Source organism: Hemiscyllium ocellatum, chromosome 30 (assembly GCF_020745735.1).
Source record: "Hemiscyllium ocellatum isolate sHemOce1 chromosome 30, sHemOce1.pat.X.cur, whole genome shotgun sequence".
NCBI lineage: Eukaryota > Metazoa > Chordata > Chondrichthyes > Orectolobiformes > Hemiscylliidae > Hemiscyllium > Hemiscyllium ocellatum.
This window is the reverse complement of record NC_083430.1, coordinates 6,400,206-6,422,826: the sequence shown is the minus strand read 5'-3', so window position 1 is coordinate 6,422,826 and position 22,621 is coordinate 6,400,206. Positions and strand designations below refer to the sequence as shown.

The 22,621-nt window shown below is 44.2% G+C and overlaps 1 protein-coding gene across 3 annotated transcripts in view; it reads left to right on the top strand.

Annotated features, from left to right (window-relative positions):
- The window catches only part of col16a1 (collagen, type XVI, alpha 1), a 330,536-nt gene that overhangs the window by 98,689 nt on the left and 209,226 nt on the right, over positions 1–22,621 (top strand). For all 3 annotated transcript variants that reach the window (XM_060847623.1, XM_060847622.1, XM_060847624.1), the window contains exons 5-8: positions 1,062–1,185; positions 2,176–2,451; positions 5,000–5,080; positions 7,999–8,139. In XM_060847623.1, coding sequence (XP_060703606.1) covers positions 1,062–1,185; positions 2,176–2,451; positions 5,000–5,080; positions 7,999–8,139 — 622 coding nt within the window. The remainder of the gene's footprint in view (positions 1–1,061; positions 1,186–2,175; positions 2,452–4,999; positions 5,081–7,998; positions 8,140–22,621) is intronic.

The following is a 22,621-nucleotide window of genomic DNA, read 5'->3' as shown; positions in this document are numbered from 1 at the left end:
TTGTTAATGTAAGTCTTAGCAGACTTGGAATTGTTCAACAAGTGTAGTTCAGAAGGAGAGAGGAAGGAGGGTCTTCTTTCTTCTGCACCTTGGCTCCCTGTCACATACAGGCAGAGAAAGTAAATGATAAAACACAAAGAGTGAGTTTGACAGGTAACCTCACCCAAAGATTCAAGCATGGTTGTGGCCTAATATATTCCCATTGTAACTTGATTATTTCTTAGCTGGCAATTCTCCTTCATCTAGAGATCCTTGCATTACCATAGAGATACAGAGGTCAACAGAACTGAAAAAAGCCCTTGGGCTCATTGCATCCCCGAAAATTAACACATTTTCAGCTCTGATCTCCAACACATTTTCAGCTCTGATCTCCTAGGAATGAACTCAGATTTCTCCAGTTTCCTCATTTTCCCTCCCCCCACCTTGTCTCAGTCGGTTCCCTCAACTCAGCACCGCCCTCCTAACCTGCAATCTTCTTCCTGACCTCTCCGCCCCACCCCACTCCGGCCTATCACCCTCATCTTGACCTCCTTCCACCTATCACATCTCCATCGCCCCTCCCCCAAGTCCCTCCTCCCTACCTTTTATCTTAGCCTGCCTGGCACACTTTCCTCATTCATGATGAAGGGGTCTGGCCCGAAACGTCGAATTTCCTGTTCCTAGGATGCTGCCTGACCTGCTGTGCTTTAACCAGCAACACATTTTCAGCTCATTGCATCCCTGCCAGCCATAAACAACTTCCCAACTACTCCCAAACCATTTCCAGGCAGCACAGGTATTCATGTGATTGTCTTGATACTTTGTTGATGGGAAAAAGATTCACATATTCTTGAGAGGCCATTGTGTTCTAAGGGTTTTTGCAACACATGAGAAGCCCATCTCAGTGGGTTGGAATATAAAAGGTATAATGATGCAAATTGTGTGCCATCTTTAGCTAAAAACACAAATCACCATTTGTTTTTTAAAAAATCTAAATCCCATTTCTAGCCAGTGGATTTAAAATCATTGCCTGATTAAAAAAAGCAAGCTTTTGGTGAGCCCATATTTTTCCAATGTTTCAGACTGGTGTTCCCTCAGGGCCTGCCTCAGGACTTCACCTTCCTCGCAACAATGCTGCTGAAAAAGAAGAAAGTGAAGGAGAATTGGTACATGATCAAAATCACTGACCAGCAAGGCCTAACTCAGGTAATATAAATATAGCACAGTTCAGCTCTGTCAATGCTACATTTACATAGTGATCTCAAGATAAACCATCGGTGCCCAGCTGGAATTCAGCGAATCTGGGTTTGGCATTAACTGGGAGGACATTTATTTTGACTTCCAGTTGGTTGTCCATTCTGAAGGTGAAAAGGCCCCCTTGCTATTTAGCGGCTTCAGTCTCATTTATGAGTAATTGGGGGGTTGGTGTTTCAAACATGTACCTGCTCTTTGTCACTGGATTGAAACCTGAACATAGTACAATGGTGACCGTTGACATGGCAAATTGTGGGGACAGGAGGCTACTGACTGAGGAGGTTGTGGGTCTCCTGCAGCCCTTATTGTGTTGAGGCCCCAGAGGATCCCAAAGATTAATTTGACAATTTCCTTTAATGGGTCTCTTTCGTTTGCTCACTATAGTATAAATGGTCTCCTGATGGACTGTACCAATCCTGTCTAGAGCAAATCTAAGAAGATACAAGTTGGCTTTGGCATCTCGGCCAATATTCATTCCTCTGCAAATCAATCAGTCACTTTCACATTGCAAACTACAGCAGTTTACTGTGTACACACTTGTCTGTCACATTTCCCACATTGGCTACACGCCAAAACTACTTCGATGGCTGAAGGTACATTACAAATGTAATTTGTTTCTTGGTCCTAAATAATGGCAGGGGGTGGTTCTGATCTTAGCACCTGGGACTTCTGGGGTGTGGAGGAGAAACCTGTCAGATAAGTCACTCTGGTACAAGCTGTAATTGCTGGAATTCTGCAACAGTTTTCCCAACTACAGTTATTCCCATCCCCATGGATGTCATTTCTCTGGTATTTCTACCAGCATGCAGCCAAAATGGAGATCAGAGAACCCCGGAGTGATTTACCTGGTAACTTAGAATCAAGGTGATATTACATTTGCTGTTTTTACTGTGTGAGGTGTTTAGTCCTTCTTCTCTGATTGGTTGTCTCTGTCATATTCAGTTTTCCATTCGAATCGACGGACGGGACAAAGCGGTGGAGTACAAGGCCAAAGGTCGTTTCCAGGACTACGTGCGCTGGGTGTTCAGCAGTGAAGGAGTGGCTGCTCTATTCGATCTTCGGTGGCACAAGCTAGTGATCAGTGTGCAGGCAAACGTGGCCTCCCTCTATATTGACTGTCAGCTGATTGAGATCAAATCGGTGGAGGAGAGAGCTGACATTAACACTGAGGGTCAGACGGTCATGAGCAGGATCGCTGAGGACAACAAGCCAGCTGAAGTTAGTGTCTAACCCACAGTTTCAATGGCTCCTGTGGCAATATTTAACTCCAGGGTAGGGTGAATGGAGTGGGGAGTGGGAGGGGAGGGGTGAGGCAGGCAGTCAGTGCAACTTCAGCAATGCCCTGATGTAAACCTAACCCCAGTGCCTTACTGAGAATTGAGTTAGACGAGGGAGTTCACTCAGTTGTCTATTATTATAGGATTCTGACTCACTGCTGGGCCAGGGGAATCAGAATCAGTCCTCCACCCCTTCGTTCCAGGAGAAAGTCTCCTAACGGGCACGATAGGCATTTGGAGCCAATACGAATGTAGGAACAATGAGAGGCTGTTTAGCCCCTCATGCTTGTTTCACAATTCAATTCATGATTCATCATCCAACTTGTTTAAAACCTTTTAACTTCCTAACCGAACAGATCTCTCAGAACTGAGGGTCACTGGATTCGATATGCTAACTCTCCTTTCTTCCCACAGATTCCACCAGGCCATTTCTGTTTTTGTTTCAGATCTCCAGCATCCACAGTTCTTCGTGAACTTTTAATTTTTTCAGAGATGCTATTAAACATCTCTCGCCAAGCGGAGTTTAAACCTGTACCTTCTGGCTTATGACCCCGAAATGTCGAGGTTATACCCTTGGAAATCAAAGGGAGATTCTGAGAGAGGGACACTCCTCAGGAGCTCAGTACATCCTACACCAATCACAGAATGAGGCAAAACAACAAATTAAATCCAAGAAATTGATCTTGTCACAATTTTAACACTTGTCTCATGCTATAGAGAGTTTAACAGGTTTGCCATTTGCTAGAATTCACCCTTTCCTGTTTGTCAAACGAATGCTGGATGATTTTGCAGAGGAATTCAAGTAGATAATGTTCACAATTAATTTTTGCCATTCTTCCAATAGTTCAGGAGGACAAAATACATCCCATTGTAGGAATGGGGAAGGATGGTGGTGAATGCATAGCATCTTAACCTCTGGGTCAGGATTCCAAATTCACATTCTACCTCATGGCTGTGCAAACTCTCAGAACAGGGCCAAACTATTTGGTTTTCAATCTGTAAGTGCCTCTGATAGAACTATTGGAGGTGGGAACAGTGGGAGAAATTCCTGGACAGAATCATACAGTTAGCTGCAACACAAAAGCCTCCCGACATTAGAAGACTGCATCTGCAGGTTCTTGCTCAGAGCCAAGTGCTAGCCTCAGCCAGAGGGTCTCCTACAGAGGTAGGAATTGGACATCGAACTGTCTTGAACAAGGGTTATTCCTGAAACATTGACTTCTCCACCTCCTGATGCTGCCTGGCTTGCTGTGTTCTTCCAGTCTCCTGCTGGTCTACATTCTGTTCCTTGCCTTAGTAGGAACAATGAGTCCACACACTGACTCCTGTAACATGTACCAAGACTCAAGCACATTTTTGATTGGTGCCCATTCTTATAAGTAAGGGAATATGGACAAACATTGGATAAGGCTAAGGTCTAATTTGGCAATTCCTTTCATGGTAGAAGAGGTTGTCAACCTCCATGATATAGACTGGCATAGTAAGCATGTGGACATGTATAATGTGGCACATCTGATGCATCTATGAACAGCCAATTACCACAAACTCCAACCTCCTACCTTACACAAAGATCAATCGTTAGCCACAGGCAAGGAATTGAATTGAATTGAATGGAATATATTGTCATGTGTATCGAGGCACAGTGAAAGGTTTTGTCTTGTGAGCAATACAAGCAGATCACAGAGTTAAGTAGCATTGATAATAAATAATAGGTAAACAGCAGCAAAAACCAAAAACACAGGTACAGGAGAATGTTAAGAGTTTAAGAGTCCTTTCAGTATTGTAACAACAATAGTGTAGAAACTGTTTCGAAACCGGCTGGTGTGTGTGTTCGGCCTTCTGTACCTTCTCCCAGATGGTAGAGGTTTAGAAAAACATTTCCAGGGTGGCAATTTATCTTTGAGAATGCTGGCGGCCTTTCCTTAAGAGCGGGCCTGGTAGATGGATTCTAGAGATGGGAGGTTGGCCTTTGTGATTGTCCGGGCTGCATTCACCACTCTCTGTAACCATCTCCGATCTTTAACAGTACAGTTGCCATACCAGGTAGTGATACATTCAGACATAATGCTCTCGATGGTGCACCTATAAAAGTTGGCAAGGGTATTATTCACCGTCATGCCAAATTTCCTCAGCTGTCTGAGGAAGAAGAGACGTTGTTGTTCTTTGTAACCAGTGCGTCCACATGAAGAGACCAAGAAAGCTTGTTGTGGATGACCACTCCCAGGAGCTTGACACTGTCCACTCATTCTACCTCTGTGCTGTTAATGTGTGGGGTGGGGGGTGCATGAACTGTTCAAGTGAGGAGGCAGAAGTAGGGAGAGGCGGGGGAAACGAAACCACATCTTACAGTCCCACCCTTCACTCTCAGCCTCTGTTTTCAAGGGCCTTTGGCTACACTGACTGGATAAACCCAAGTACTGCTGGTTGATCACATAAGGAACAATCTGAACTCATCTCTCCTAATGCTGTGGTCCTGTTTGTCTGCATAGGTCGACCTACAACAGATGATCCTGTTCTGTGACCCTCTCATGGCAGAGAAGCTAACCTGTTGTGAGATCCCAGGAGTCAAGGTAAGTGACAGTGCTGACCTGTCTGTCCAGAAGCATGTCCCACGTGTTTGCCTGGGATATTGTGTAACAACTCTGAAACACACATTATTGTCCAAACAAGTGTGAGTGTGAGAATGTGAGTGTGACAGAGTGAGAGTGTAAGTGTTACTACCTGTCTCCCCTCAGCTTGATCAGGCTTGGTACAGGGTCTTGAGGTCTCAGCTTCAGCTCATCTTGTGGAGGGTTGGTCCTGACTGTTCTCTCTCGGGGTTCTCCTCCTTCAAATCTCAGCTCAGCCTGCCTTCTGGAGGGTTTGTCCCAATCTCTCCCTCTGCTTTGAATGATAGTAAACGTATTTTTAAAAAACACACACTCCTTCCTTCCCAACATCTGGAATTTGACTCAGGGGTCATGTTGTACAGGGAGAAGGTGAGGACTGTAGATGTTGTACAGTACAGTTAATTGATTTATTACCTGCGCCCATCCTATGGAATGGGTTAGCATTTCATTTTTTTTGTATTCACTCATGAGATATGGACATTGCTGGCTGGGCCCAAATTTATTGCTCATCCCTGGTTGCCCCCGTGAAGGTGGGGGTGAGTTACATTCTTGAACCTCTGCAGTCCATGTGCTGAAGGTTGACCCACAATGCCCTTTGGGAATGAATTCTAGAATTCTGACCCAGTAACAGTGAAGAAACAATTATATATTTCCAAGTGACTGGCTTGGAGGGGAACTTGCAAGTACTGGCATTCCCATGTATCTGTTGCCCTTTTCATAGAATCCCTACAGTGCAGAAAGAGGCCATTCAACCCAGTGAGTGTGTACTTCCCCTCCAAAGAGCATCCCACTCAGACCAACTTCCCACCCTTTCCCCACATTTACCATAGATTTTCCATCTCACTTGCCCATCCTTGGACACTACAGACAATTTAGCATGGCCAATCCACCTAAGCTGCACATCTTTCGACTGAGTCAGGGTGAAATGTTCTTCAGAGAATTGGTGCAGGCTCGATGGGCTGAATGGCCTCTATGTGCACAGTAGGGATCCTGTGATTCAACAGTGGAGATGTAGTGTCACTGGATTAGTAATCCAGAAGCCCAGGTTCACATTCTGAGGATCTGGGTTTGAATTCCAGGATGGCAGACAGTCAAACCTGAATTCAATTCAGAAACTCTGGAATGCGAAGCCAATTTAATGGTGATCCTTTAACCACTGACCCATTGAGTTCACTGATGTCCTTCAAGATCTATCATCTGTCATTCTTACCCAGTCCAACCTACTTGTGGTGATCCCTATTGTCATGTTTGAGGGGTGTTCCCAGTTGGGGGCAGGGTGAATAGATGCGATGATCTCTATAATTTGGAGTGTTCTATCAAGAAGACTTCACAATTGCTTGAGAAAACAACTTCCTCTTGCCCTCAGTAACTCAGTCCTGAAGAATATGTCGGTTAGATATTGGACCTCCTGATTACCCTTATTCCCAGTATGATGTAGTTCTTCCAGGATTTCCATATGTAAGACGTTGGAAAAAGTGTCACGAAGATGTTCTGGATTCTCAGGTGATTTAAAAGGACTATTTTTTTTTGTCCCTTACTCTCCATCTCCCCCTATTTATTCAATTTCCACCCATTCCATGTACAGCTTCCTGCCTCCAGTATTTCTCAGTTAAAAAGCTAAACGATCATGTGGGATCATGGGGCTGAGCAGATGAACATCTTAGATGAGAGGAAATTGAATTACATTTTATTCATGGACTCAAGACATCTACAGCCCAAAGAGAGGCCAATTGTCCCATTGTGTCTTTCCTGACCAAATAGATCTGGCAATATTGACTGTTGGCAACACAAGTGAATATCTAAATACTACTTAAACTCATACTGCTGTAAGAGTTTGACTCAATTGCTCTTTCAGGTAGTGAGTTCCAGTCTCTCACCACCCTCTGAGTGAAAATAATTCCCAACTTTTGGATGTAGGTTTGCTCACTGAGCTGGAAGTCAGCAAACAAACCTACATCCAAAACCTGAGCTACAAATATTCTCAAAACTCAAAATAATTCCCAACTCTCCTCCTAAACTCTACCTCTTGCTTTAAATCTATGATTTCTGATTAGTGACTCCTCTACTAACAGAAAATATGTCTTCCTATTCACACTATTTATGCCCCTCATAATCTTAGATGCTTCTGTCAGACCCTGCCTCCATCAAACTTCACTATTTCAAGTTAAACAACCATAGTCTACCCAACATTTCCTCACAGCACAGACCCTGCATCCTGGGCAGCATCTTAGTAAATCTCCTCTGCGTTCCCTCCAGTGCAATCACATCCTTCCTATTATGTAATGACCATAACAGCATACAGTACTCCAATTATGGCCTAGTCAGTGTTTTATTCAGTTCCAGCATAACCACTTGCTCTTGTATTCAATGCCTTAGTTAGTAAAGGCAAGTATCCCACATGCCTTCCTAACCATGTAATCTATTTGTCCTGCTACCTTCAGGAATCTGTATATATACATATCAAGGCTCCTCCAATTGTCAATACTTCACAGGGTCTACCATTACATAATGTAACCCATTGCCTTGTTAGCACTCCCCAAGTCCAATTATGATTTTTTGTTGGACTGGAGTGTACAAAGTTAAAAATCACACACCAGGTTATAGTCAAACAAGTTTAATTGGAAGCACTAGCTTTCAGAACGTTGTTCCTTCATCAGGTGGTTGTCTGATGAAGGAGCAGTGCTTCAAAAGCTCGTGTTTCCAAATGAACTTATCGAACTATAATCTGGTGTTGTGTGATTTTTAACCAAGTCCAATTACTTCACTTTTTAAAAATAAACTTTATGGCTTTTAGTTTGAATAAAAACACTTTCTTTCAGCTGAGTCCTTGCGCCCAATATCAGTTGTGTTGTCACTGACCTTAATTGTCTTCTTTGCAGTGTGCAACAGGGTCACTCGTTCTGAAGAGTAGGAGGAACGCTGAAGTGAAGACAACAAAGGGTCCGATTGTACCTCTGCCTCAGATAAGCGGGAAAGTCCACACCAAGTGCTTCTGCATTGATGAGGACACAAAGTCAAAGGTGAGCAAGGCCATTCCCTCCATGATTCGCCCTTAGCAGCTGGAAGCTGTGTCCTCTCCAGGGAATACCAGAGCCGGTGTTCTAATCCCCAACTGGACCCACATAACAGAGGCAGCTGTACTAACAATGACAAGCTTTGTAAAACTTCACTGTACTCTCAGTTCCATTTCATTCTCTGTCAAGGCTCAGCTTAATTTGATCTTTTAACATGGAACTGGTACTGAGTTTTGGAACTGTTACTTTGAACTGAGGTATTATTGACACAACTGAGTGGCATTGAAGAGAATTTTCCAAGTACTGGTCTTTTGTAGGAAATTAATACAAACCTGAATGGTATTTTGAAACATTTCAGTGGAAATGGACGATTGTATGGAATCTTATATGAAAAGTTCTGGAGCCCAGATCAGCGCTTACTCAGCGGCCGCACTCTGACATCCACAACAAAAGTTTGTTGCTTTGACTCCCCCTCCCATCCAAAGCATCAAACGATTTTTATTTTAAAAACAAGGTTAACAGCCGAGTGTGGCCCTGTGGGAGTGAGATATTGTCAGACACTCTGTCTTTCAGGTGGGTCACGATACAAATACTCTATCTGTCCTCTCAGATGGATAGAAGCTAGCCCACAGCTCAACAAGCTGTTAACCTCTGGCATTGCGGCTGCTATCTACTTTCCAAAGTAATCTAATAAATTATTTAAACAGCCCCGAATAGGACACTGTAACAAAGAAAACTCGAAACACCAACAGAAATGTACTAAACAATAACGGAAACTTATTAAACTCCAATTAAACATTACTTCTGAGGGTGATGACATACCCCAGCTCCTGTCGAATGTTCCAATCATACTTGCTATTTTTCAATCAACATCACTGAATACTTTATACAGAGGAATCTCGATTATCCGAATATCAGATTAGCCGGAGGGGAGCTCAAGGTCCTGATAGAAACGTTATGTCAAAGAGCAGATTCAACCCCGATCGCGTCTTTTGTTTACAGGAACAATGATTAAAAACGAACTCGGCTCACTGAAATGCTGTCAAGGACAGTCCTGGACAGTCCAGGTACTGTCTCCAAATAACTGACCTCCTGCCCTCTCTCTTCCCCCCAGCATTTTCCCTGGAGTTCTACACAGGGGTGTACTCTAAACACCCCTTCCCCAGATAATCTTTCCAACATTGTCCTGTACAGGGCAAAGGTGGAACATGTCAAAGTGTGTGTGTGTGTATGGGGATTAACAGGGCTGTTGGGTTGAGGGTAACTGGGGGATTGTTGGACGGGTTTGGGGGTGGGCGGACGGGGTTGGAGGTGGGTAGAAGGCTGGGGTAAAGGCAGATGGGGTTGGGGTGGGCGGGGAGAGCTGTGTTGGACAGGGTTGGGATGGGGGGGGGCGCGTGTCGTGTGCTTTTGCCCACTCTCCTGGAGGGGGAGCAGACTTCACAGAAAACTCCAAGCCCCAGAGGAAATCAATTAATCAAATCATCAATTATCCTAATGAAATAGTGCCCGCCCATCTCGATCGGATAATCGAGGTTCCTATGTATCTTGTTGTTATCTCAAGGTAAAAGAAAACTCAAGCTGCAATAATGTGTGGTTGAACTATTAATAATTTTGTTAATATTCACTACAACATCCTGGTGATCATTCAAATCACATCTTTAACATTTTCCAGCATTTCAGAGGAATTAGGAAACAAGTAACACCGAGCACAGGAGGAGATATTAGGACAGGTGGGCAAAATGTTAATCAAAAAGAGAATGGTTAAGAAATGCCTGAATGAGGAAACGTAGAAAATAGGATCAGGAGTGGGCCTTTCAGCCATTGAACCTGCTCTGCTATCAATATGATCATGGCTAATTATCCAACTCAATGCCCTGTTCCTGCTTTTTCTCCATACCCGTTAATTCTATTAACCCCCAAGAGAAAGGCAAAAGGAAAGAGAGGTTGAGAGATAAGAAGTTGGGAGAGGAATCCCCGATCTTGGAGCCCAAACGGCTGAAAACATGGGCACCAACTGAAGAAATGAAAAGCTGGGGATGCCCAAAAGGCCGACTTTGACGCATGCAGACATTCCGGAGAGATTTAGGACCAGAAGACACGACTGAGATTGTGCAGATTTAGATCCTGTTACTGGACACGGACTCAGTATGGGTCAATAAGGACAGCAGTGATGGGTGATCAGGACTTGGAGTGAGTCAGGATGCAGGTAGATTTGTTTAATCTCGAGTTAGTGACAAATGGATGGCAGAGGATAGGATGAATGATTGTAATCAAGTCTCAAAGTAACAGAAAGAGGATTAAGGTTTCAGCAGCAAGTACACTGAGGCAGGGTTGGAGATGGTCACTGTTATGGAGCACACAAAGAATGCATTTCCAATGGAGTGGATAAAATCAGAGCCTTGGCTCAGGGTCAGATACAATATGTATAGTCTAGTCTAATCTCAGAGAAGGGTGGAGCTGACGGCTACAGCAGAGAGACTGAAGATTTTCATGGAATAATTCAAAAGAATCCCTACAGTGTAGAAACAGGTCATTTGGCCCAACAATTTCACACCGACCCTCCGAAAAGCAGCCCTCCCAAACCCATTTCCCTACCCTATTCTTCTACATTTATCCCTGACTTATGTACCTGACCTACACATCCCTGAAGACTACGGGCAATTTAGGATGGCCAGCTCACATAACCTGCACATCTTTGGATTGTCGGAGGAAACCAGAGCACCTGGAGGAAACCAATGCAGACATCGGGAGAATGTGCAAAATCCATCTAGCCAGACAGTCGCCCAAGATTAGAAATGAACCCAGGTCGCAGTGAGGAGCAGTGCTAACTACTGAGCCACTATGCAGCCTTCCAGATATTTGGTCTTCCAGGTATTGGGTGTTACAGTTCACTTGAGCTGCTGCAGCATTCATTGTGGTAGCATGCACCTTTTTCTGAATCTTGTCCTCTTGAGCTATAGAGGTAATAGTGATTCTCTCCATTCATTGCTGATCAGGAATCTCTCCCAATGGTACTGTCTGACATTGATGTGTTATGATAGGATTTACAGGTTCACCTATTTAACTATGTTACAAACACACCTTTCTTGACCATCAAATCCTGGAGTGAGAACAAAACCTTGAGTTTCTGGCTCAAGGGCAGGGACACCAGCCCACTGCCAATAATTATCTGAATAAAATTTCTGGTCCTCCAGTCCAATTTGTTGAATAAGCAGGGTGACAAATCAGAGATGGGTGGAATGGGGAAGAAGAGAGATATAGTTATCATCAGTGAATAGTTAGAAGCAGACATTGTGAATTTAGATGGTGTAATGAGAAGCAGGACATCAAGGGATAGGAGGGATTAAGGTGCAGGCAATGATGCAGCAACACAGAAGGAAACCATTGCAGGTGATTTGCCAGCTATGCATGGACCCATGGCAAGAGTAGTCCAATGAGCTGAGCAACCAGGTAAACATTCTGTTTCAACTCACACCTTGCTTCAAGGATCTCTTATGTACACAACAGTGAGGTGTAGTTTGAAAGGTAGGCCTTGCAGTTGTAGTATAAATGTTTGCCTTGATTTTGATTAAGAAAATGCTATTCCACACAGAGAGAACCAATTCTACTGTTGTATTTTTTTCTTCATGAATTCTACTATTAAATTTTTTATCTGGATCACTCTCTTCTGACCTTCACTCTGAGACAGATGAAAGTCTGAGTTTTGTTTATTGGAAATTGTTTTACTTTTATAGACAACTCCCCCCACCCCCCCACCAAAACTGATTCAGACCTTGATGAGTTTTCAACCCCTTGCTGAATGTATCTATCTTAGAGATCCCCTGAAATGGGTCATGTTTCTGCTGCGACCCACCTTTGAGTTATGAAGTAGACTGGAAAGAGGGACAGAGCATTGAGCAATAGGGAAATATGGGGCCAGGTTTTGTCACATGCAACACAGGTTGTCCCCGTTTTAATTATATTAACATTCCTGAAAATCATAATGTTAAATTAAAAGACTTTAACTGAAGCATTGATTTCCATAATAATCAATTTTAAAAGTGGAGTTAGGTTCCACAGGGCTTTTCTTATGAACAATGAACAAGAATGGGCCACTTGGCTTTTTGAGTATACTCCACCATTCAATAACAGCTTTACTGATTCATGTCCTAGAACACCCAGATCCCTCAGTATCTCAGAGTTCTGCAACCTCTCATCATTCAGGTATTATGCTTTTCTTTTATTCTTTCTGCCAACATGAACAATTTTACAATTTCCCATATTGTTATTTATTTGCCTGTTCTTTACCCACTCACAACTTATCAACACCCTTTGCAGGCTCTTTCGTCCTCTTCTTAACTCACTTCCTGACCTATTTTTGTGTCATCAGCAAATTTTGTTATGATACATTTGGTTTCTTGACCTAGATGATGTAAATCAGATATGGTTGAGGCTCTAACACTAAATGCTGTGGCACTCCACTAGTGACATCCTGCCAACGTTAAAACAAAACATTTATTCCTACATCCGGCTTCCTGTTCAGCAGCCAATCTTCTGTCTATGCCAATATGTTATCACTTCCACCACAAGCTTTTATTTTCAGCAATAATCTTTGATGTGGCACCGCCTTAAATGCATTTTGGAATTTTTTTAGCAAATTTCTTGGCAGAAAAAAAATTAAGAACCTCTATCCATACCTTCTGAATTGAATATAGTGCCAACAAAAAAAAAGTGAAAATTGGAAAACTGAAAAAAAAAACAAATTGCTGGGAAAACTCAGTGGGCCCTGGCAGCATCTGTGGAGAGAAAATACTAACTTTTCAGGTCCAGTGACCATTCAGAACCTGAGTTTTCCAGCAATTTCTATGTATGTTTCTAAATACAGTACTACTTTTACTTTGCAAAATTATATTTCTTACAATGCTAAAACAAGCTTTTTATTTTTTAAAAAAAGTGCAATTTTATCCAGGGTACCCCCTGTGGCTGATGGAGTGTAAAGCCAGAGGGGAATCACAGCCTGGGCTCTGTGTCAGAGGATGTCGAATCTCCTGCTCCTTGGATGCTGCCTGACCTGCTGCGCTTTTCCAGCAACACATTTTCAGCTCTGATCTCCAGCATCTGCAGTTCTCACTTTCTCCTGTGTGTCAGAGGAGACAAGTGAGGATTGCAGATGCTGGAGATCAGGGTGAGGAGTGTGGTGCTGGAAAAGCACAGCAAGTCAGGCAGCATCCGAGGAGCAGGAGAATCAACGTTTTGCTTTGCCAGAGGGGCCAGTGCTCACTGGGTTCTGAACTGCTAACGGCCTCAACATGGACACTGCCTGCGGCTGCCTTTTTGAATTGCTGGAAGTTTCCTTCTCGCCTGCCGCCATCTCCAGTTTGGGACTTGGCCTTTCCTCCCCTCCCCTTGTGATCAGAGGTGGGCTGACGATTGTCACTGGGAGTTCGCGCCCTCTCTTGGTGATGGCCGCGAGTGCTGGCTCAAGCTTCCTGCCATCCACTGGGAAAGCACCTGGCTTCTGATCAAACCTGGGGCTGTTGAGGATTAGGGCGGTTGAGGTTGGGGGTGGGACGGAGGTTGGGGGTGATGGAAGATGCGGGCGGGGCTATTCTGTCAGTGGCAGCACCCCGATAGTTTGCAGCTGGCTGTGGGCCTGGCCATTGCGGACGCCATCTTGGAGTGTAGTGTGTGAGGGTGGCTCGGGAAGAGTGCCAAGGTCACACTGAGGGGATGCTCTGTCATGTCCGGGTGGGTCCAGGGGAGCTGCTGGCCTTCGTGCCTCCTCAGGGTCGTGAGGTGTGCGGGATTCGGAGTGTCAGTCCAGTGCCTGGCATGGCACAGAGAGGGGCCTCAGGCCTGAGGGAAGTACAGGTTGCGCCAAAGTGGTGAAAGGTAATGCACTGCAGTAAACAAGGTTAGTACGAATCTCAACGAGATTTCTGGTCCGTAAACCTGAGCAACATTAAAACGAAATTATGCTAAAAGGGGTCCAGCTAAAGCAGATTCCCTCCGTTTAGATTCAAATGTCCACCCTCGGGCAGTTCTGTGATGCTCCTCTGCTGTCTATCTATCTACCTTCAGGCTGTAGTGAGGAGATGGGTATGTCACCTTCCACAACCCTTCCAGTCAGTCAAGCATTTTCCATGTATAGTTGTAATGCCGGAAATACAATAGTCAGTTTGCAAAGCAGTCATCAAAATGATAATCTGTAGATTTATTAATTCCATAAAACAGTAAGAATTAAGAGTGGAAGTAAGGCCATTTGGCCCATCGAGTCCACTCTGCTATTCAATCATGGCTGATGGGCATTTCAACGCCACTTATCCACACTCTCCCTGTAGCCCCTAATTCCTTGTGAGATTAATAATTTATCCATCTCTGCCTTGAAGACATGTGACGTCCCGGCCTCCACTGCGCTCCATGGCAATGAATTCCACAGGCCCACCGCTCTGGTTGAGTGACTGATAAAATATTGGAGAGAATTCCCCTGTGTTTCTGCAAATAATGTCACAAAATGTTTTACTTTCACCTGAGAGGGAAGTGAGGTCTTATCTCAAAGGTAGTGTGTGTGGGAGTGCACTGGAGTGTCACCCTTGATTAAGTGCTCAAGATTCAGGCATGGGACTCAAGCCCACAATATTCTGATCCAGAAACATCATTGAACTGCATCAAACTGTCACTTAAATGTCATCAACCACTGGCTTAGACTTTAGTGATTGCATAATCACCAGTTTCCACAATAAAGTTTGAAATGTTTCCCCATAAATCTATTTGAAATGAGGAAACTTACTATTCCCTTGCTGCAGATGTGCTGTCTCTCTCCTTGGTTAAAGCTGCACTCTCCTCTCATGGAAAATTGTTAGGTTGAGCATGTCATATGAGGGGAGATTGAGTAAGTTGGGCTTGTACTCATCCGAGTTGAGAAGAATGAGGCGGGATCTTCTTGAAACATGCAAGATTCTGAGGCGAAGAGAGAAAAGAGCTGATGTTTTTGAGTCTAACAAAGCTTTGACAAAGGGTCAGTTAGACTCGAAATGTCAGCTCTTTTCTCTCCTTATAGATGCTGCCAGACCTGCTGAGATTTTCCAGCATTTTCTCTTTTGGATCAGATTCCAGCATCCGCAGTAATTTGATTTTATAATTTAAGATTCTGAGGAGACTTGACAAGGTGGAGAGATTGCTTTTCCTTGTGGGTGATTCTTGGACCAGAGGGCAGAATCTCAGAGTAAGGAGTTACACATTTAAGACAGATTCAGGAAGAGTTTCTTCTCTCAGAGGTTAGTGAATCTGGAATGTCTTATTGCAGAGGGCTGTCTTTAAGCAAATCCACATGGAAAGAGACATTTTTCATCAATATGGGAATAACGAATTATAGGGAAAAGGTCGGAAAGAGGAGTTAAAAGAGATTTTCAGATCTTCTCATTGAATGGCAGAGCAGACTTCGAGTCATGCCATGTCTGTGCCAACCAAAAAACATTAAACTACACTGATCCTATTTACTTGCCCTTGCTCCATAGTCTACTATGCCCTGACATTTTAGGTGGTCATCCAGCTGCTCCTTAAATGTTGCAAGAGTATCTGCTTCCACCGCCCCCTCTGGCAGAACATTTCACATTTCTACCACTCTGTGGATGAAAACATTTTTTCTCAGATCTCCTGAATGCCACTTATTCCTCACCTTAAACTAATGCCCTTTGATATTAGATGCATCTACCATGAGGAAAAGATCTCACAATCTACCCTGTTAATGCTTCTCATACTGTTATATACTGCAGTCAGATATTCCTCTGCTCCAAGGGAAATAAAAATTCACCCTATCTAGTGTCTCCCCATAACTGAATCTTTTCATCTTGGGCAACATCCTGGTGAATTTCTTCTGTTACTCTGTTCCAGAGCGATCACGTCCTTCTGATCGTGTGGTGACCAGAACTGCCCACAGTACTCCATTTGTGGCCAGACCAATGTGTTATAAAATTGTAACTTCCTTGCTCTATATTCTAAGCTGAAAATGTGTTTTCACCATCCCTCCAGACCTCCCCCTCTCTAAGGATGAAAGATCAGTCCTCAGCAGAGGCCTGACCTTCATCCCTCCATGCTCTCGGATTAACGAGTTCAACACGCGGCGAGACATCGAACAATTCTTCCACGCCTTCGCCTCCGCACCTATTTCTTCACAACACGTTTTCAGCTCTGATCTCTAGCATCTGCAGTCCTCACCTTTCTGCTATATTCTAAGCCCTGGCTAATGAAGGCTGGCATTCTCGATGCCACCTTCACCACCCTGTTAACCTGTGCTGACACCTGAGAAGTTGAATGGCTGACTTCTGTTCCTATGCCTTATAGTCTTACCTGAGCTAACACATTAGATCGAGTGAATCGAGTGAGTATGAAGGCAGTAGGAGTACACATAAGGGGAAAATCAGAAGGGCAAAAAAGGGATATGAGATAGCTTTGGGAAATATAGCTAAGGAGAATCCAAAGGGTTTTTATAAATACATTAAGGACAAAAGGCTAACTAGGCAGAGCAAAGGACCCCTCAAAGATCAGCAAGGCAGCCAATGTGTGGAGCTGCAGGAAATGGGGGAAGATACTAAACGAGTATTTTGCATCAGTGTTTATTATGGAGAAGGACATGGAAGACATAGAATGTGGGGAATAGAAGGTGACATCTTGAAAAATGTCCATATTACAGAGGAAGAGGTGGTTTGGATCAGAAATTGGCTAGTTGAAAGAAGACAGAGGGTGGTGGTTGATGGGAAATGTTCATCCTGGAGTTCAGTTACTAATGGTGTACTGCAAGGATCTGTTTTGGGCCACTGCTGTTTGTAATTTTTATAAGTGTCCTAGATGAGGGCTTAGAAAGATGGGCTAGTAAATTTGTGGATGACACTAAGGTCGGTGGAGTTGTAGATAGTGCCAAAGGAATTTGCAGGTTACAGAGGGACACAGATAAGCTGCAGGGCTGGGCTGAGAGGTGGCAAATGGAGTTTAATGTGGAAAAGTGTGAGGTGATTCAATTTGGAAAGGGCAACAGGAGTAAAGAATATTGGGCTGATAGTAAATTTCTTGGTAGTGTTGATGATCAGAGAGATTGTGGTGTCCATGTACATAGATCCCTGAAAGTTGCCACCAGGTTGATAGGGTTGTTAAGAAGGTATGTTAGCTTTTATTGGACGAGGGATTCTGAGCCATGAGGTCATGCTGCAACTGTACAAAACTCAGGTGTGGTCGTACTTGCATATAGTTCTGGTCACCATGTTATAGGAAGGATGTGGAAGCTTTGGAAAGGGTTCAGAGGAGATGTTGCCTGGTAGGAAGGGAAAATCTTTTGAGGAAAGGCTGAGCCATTTGGGTTTTGTTTTAAGAGAGAAGAAGGTTGAGAAGTGACTTTATTGTGATATATGAGATAATCAGAGGGTTAGATAGGGCAGACAGTGAAAGCCTTTTTCCTCGGATGGTGATGGCTAGCACGAGGGGACACAGCTTTAAATTGAGGGGTGATATATATAGGGCAGATGTCAGAGTTAGTTTCTTGACTCAGAGAGTAGTAGGAACGCCTTGTCTGCAACAGTAGTAGACTTACCAACTTTAAAGGCATTGAAGTGGTCATTAGACAAACATATGGATGAAAATGCAATAATGTAGGTTAGATGGTCTTCAGATTGATTCCACATGTCGGCACAACATCAAGGGCCAAAGGGCCTGTACTGCACTGTTATGTTCTATGACTCTATGACCTTGTCACCACCCTCTCCAGAAGAATTAAGGATGGGCAATGAATACTGGTCTAGCCAGTAACCCACTCATCCCATAAATAAATAAAAAACATACATTGAGGGCAAACTGCTGGACCTGTGTATCAGCATGAGCCAGTACATTGAAGTTCCCCTTGTCTGTTCATGTTATTTGACCATCTTTCTGGACATGCCTGTACATTAGCAAACTCAAGTTTAACAATTAACACCAAACATCTGCCAGTTGTTCTGTCGTTAACAGGAATCCATACTATAAAACTGAGCAATTCATGCAGACCTCTAGTTTAATCTCCACCTCATGCTGAGTTAGGTGATGTTAGTTATTAGCAAACTAAAATTGACCTAAGTAATTTCACAAAAAGAAGGGGATTGGCCAAATTCTAACAGGAAGAAACCATTCGACCCATCCACCTTTTTGGCCTATTCAGATCAGTCATGGCTTTTATTAAAACACATTCTTGGGATGTGCACATTGTTGGCTTGGCAAGAGCTTATAGCCTGTCCCTTGTCCTTGGGAAGGTGGTGGTGAGTTGTTTTGAACCGCTGCAGTCCATGTGCTGTCGGTTGACCCACAATGCCATTAGGGAGGACTTCCAGGATTTTGACTCAGCAGCATTGAAGGAGTGGTAATATGTTTCCAAGTGAGGATAGTGATTGGCTTAAGACCAGTATATATAGAAGCAAAATTTGGCCATTCAGTCCATCAAGTTGGCTCAAGCATTTGGTTATGGCTGAAATATTTCTCAACCAACAATCTACTTCTCCTGCCTTCTCCCCATAACCCCTGATCCCCTTACCAACCCGTACTATTTATCTCTGTCTTAAACAAACTCAATGACTTGGCCCCTACAACTCACTATGGTAATGAGTTCCACAGATCAACCAGCCTCTAGCTGAACAAACTCCTTGTCATCTCAGTTCTAAAGAGTCATCTTTTTACTCTGAGGCTGTGCGCTTTGGTCCTAATATCCACTATAAGTGGAAATAAATTCTGTAGTTTCCAGGCCTCTCAGTATTCTATAAGTTTCAGTGAAATCCCTCCCTAACCATCTAAATTCCATTGAGTATAGACCAAGATCCTCAACCACTCCTCATTTGGCAAGTCTTCCATCCTGGGATCATTCTTGGAACCCTCCTCTAGACCCACGATAGTAGTATAACAAAAGACCAAAAAGTTTACTGTCCAACAGCTTGCATGGGAATCACCTGAGCTGCAAATATCAGGAGAGCTGAGCACTGAGGTCAACTCATGAACTTCAACTATTGAATTCATGTGCAATACATTACAACATCCACTGTCTTGCAGCCTCAACCATCCTAGTTGTAGTAAAGCTGTCTCTGCTTTGCCCCCATCAGATATTTCCAGGACAGGCTTGGTATGGAGTTAGATATAGAGTAAATCTGCTTCTACTTTTTTTTAAAATCTGGGAGTAAAGCTCTCCATACCCCTTGATTACTTTATGCAGAAAATAATGCTTTGACTATTTTAAACTGACATTAAAGCTCCCTCCATGTTGTCTGCATGAAACACTCCCAGGACAGGTATAAATCCAGAATAAAACTCCCTGCACATAGAGCTGGCTATGACAGCCAGAAAGAGAATTAAAGTGAGCGAGACAAAGAGAGGCAATGTTTCCAGCTATGCAGACAGATAAATGTGGGACAATGGAGGGAATAACATGACCTTGACTGAGATGAATGGTGGAGAGTGCAGCTGACAATCTACTCAGAATGAAGTGAAGAGGCGGAGATGGATGGTCAGTCCTACTGTTGGCCCGAAGGCTGTTAGCTATGAGGGGACAGGGAGGACTTCGGTCTGGACTCTTTCACATGTGTGAGCAGCTAACCATATCTCCATGTTATCGAGAATGGAAGAAGCAGCCTGATATTCCATGAAACATTAAAGGGGCGAGTTGGGTTTCCGTACCAACTGTCTAATTGAAAGTAGTCTCACTGACAATGCCAAAGAAATATAAAAGCTGAACCTTGTGTTTGATTTTGGAGAGGTTAAAGGCTGATCTTACAGTATGCCTTGCTGCTGCGATCACACTGCTGAATTTAGTGAACTGGAATCATAGCAGCAGGTCCTTCAGTCCAACATATCTATGTCGATCTACAACACAAAATGACAATAATTCCATTTGCCTGTACTTGGTCCATAGCCTACAATACACTGATGCTTCTTAAAGCACCGTAAGGGATAACCTTTTCATGCAGAGGAGGGTGCATGTATGGAATGAGCTGCTGGAGGAAGTGATGGAGGCGGGTACATTGAAAAGACATCTTGATAGGTAAATGAACAGGAAGAGTTCATAGGGATGTGGGCCAAGTGCTGGCAAATGGGGGAAGGTTAGTTTGGGATGTCTAGTCGACATGACGAGTTCGACTGAAGAGTCTGTTTCTGTGTTGTATGACTATGACTTCCTTAACCCACTTGCTCCTCACCTTAACCTTAGCCTGAGAGCATCCTTCTCAATATCAACATCACACTAATGTTCGTGTCATCTACAAACTTATGATTACATTTTCTACATTCACATCCAAGTTGTTAATAGAAATAACAAACAGGGTCGCAGCACCGATCACTGTGGTACACAACTGATCACAAACTTCTCATGGGCCTCACAGCGCCAAGGACCTGGGTTCGATTCCAGTCTTGGCCAACTGTCTGTATGGAGTTTGTACATTCTCCCCGTGTCTGCGTGGGTTTCCTTTGGGTACTCCGGTTTCCTCCCACAGTCCAAAGATGTGCAGGTTAGGTGAATTGGCCATGCTGAATTGCCCATAGTGTTCAGGGATGTGTTGGTCAGATTCATTAGTCAGGGGTAAATGTAGGATAATAATGTAGGGGAATGGATCTGGGTGAGTTATTCTTTGGAGGGTCAGTGTGGGCTTATTGGGCCGAAGAGCCTGTTTCCACACGGCAGAGATTCTATAATACCCTCCACCATCACCCTCTCCCTCCTATTTTTTAAACCAATTTTGGAACCAGTTTGCCAACAATGCCTTGGATTCCAAGGGCTCTTACCTTTTGGGTAAAAAATGAGGTCTGCAGATGCTGGAGATCACAGCTGAAAATGTGTTGCTGGTTAAAGCACAGCAGGTTAGGCAGCATCTCAGGAATAGGGAATTCGACGTTTCGAGCATAAGCCCTTCATCAGGAATGAGAGAGAGTAGCCAAGCAGGCTAAGATAAAAGGTAGGGAGGAGGGACTTGGGGGAGGGGCAATGGAGGTGGGATAGGTGGAAGGAGGTCAAGGTGAGGGTGATAGGCCGGAGTGGGGTGGGGGCGGAGAGGTCAGGAAGAAGATTGCAGGTTAGGAGGGCGGTGCTGAGTTGAGGGAACCGACTGAGACAAGGTGGGGGGAGGGGAAATGAAGAAACTGGAGAAATCTGAATTCATACCTTGTGGTTGGAGGGTTCCCAGGCGGAAGATGAGGCGCTCCTCCTCCAGCCATCGTGTAGTTATGTTCTGCCGGTGGAGGAGTCCAAGGACCTGCATGTCCTCGGTGGAGTGGGAGGGAGAGTTAAAGTGTTGAGCCACAGGGTGGTTGGGTTGGTTGGTCCGGGCGTCCCAGAGATGTTCTCTGAAGCGTTCCGCAAGTAAGCGGCCTGTCTCCCCAATATAGAGGAGGCCACATCGGGTGCAGCGGATGCAATAGATGATGTGTGTGGAGGTACAGGTGAACTTGTGGCGGATATGGAAGGATCCCTTGGGGCCTTGGAGGGAAGTGAGTGTGGAGGTGTGGGCGCAAGTTTTACATTTCCTGCGGTTGCAGGGGAAGGTGCCGGGGGTGGAGGTTGGGTTGGTGGGGGGTGTGGATCTGACGAGGGAGTCACGAAGGGAGTGGTCCTTGCGGAACGCTGATAGGGGAGGGGAGGGAAATATATCCTTGGTGGTGGGGTCCGTTTGGAGGTGGCGGGAATGAGTCAACTTTCCATTTGAGACCATGTCAAAAACTTTACTGAAGTCCATGCAAATCACATGAGCCGCACTCATCTATATGTTTAGTTGCCTTTTCAAAAAACTTAATTAATTTAAGCAGATAGATTCTGTCTCGAACAAATCTAGGATGGTGCTAACCTTGATCAATCCCTGCTCGTGTTGATGAATCCTGTCCCTCAGAATGTTTTCCAATAAATCCCCTACCATCGATGTTAGACCATCTGATCTGGCCATTCCCTGCTGCCCTTCTTGAATGAGCTATCATCCAGTCATCTGGTTCTTCACCTGTGGCCAGGACAGTGTTAAATATCTCTGCCAGAGTCCCATCCGTCTTCTTGCTTGCTTCCCTGAGAAGCCTGGGATTTATTTGATCAGGCCTTGGGGACTAATGCACCTTTATGTCCACTGAAATATCTAATACATCCTCCTCATTCATCTTAATGCATTGTGGAACTACACCGTCCCAACTGAAATCATCGGCTCCAGTAATCATGGGCGCGATCTGAAGCTGGAGGTTCAAAGTTCGGTTGAAGCACCATGATCATCTGACACTACTTCTGATATTTTCAGTTTTGCTTTGAGTTTGGGGATGTGCTGTTTCTGATGAAGGGCTTTTGCCTGAAAAGTCGATTTCGCTGCTCGTTGGATGCTGCCTGAACTGCTGTGCTCTTCCAGCACCACTGATCCAGAATGCATTGTTACCAACACAGGTTCATTGTATTCTTGGACACATGACCCCCATCCCACCCATTTCCCTAACTCCTGTATCAGTTGAAAACATTCTCTGTTATTCCATTTGGTGATTC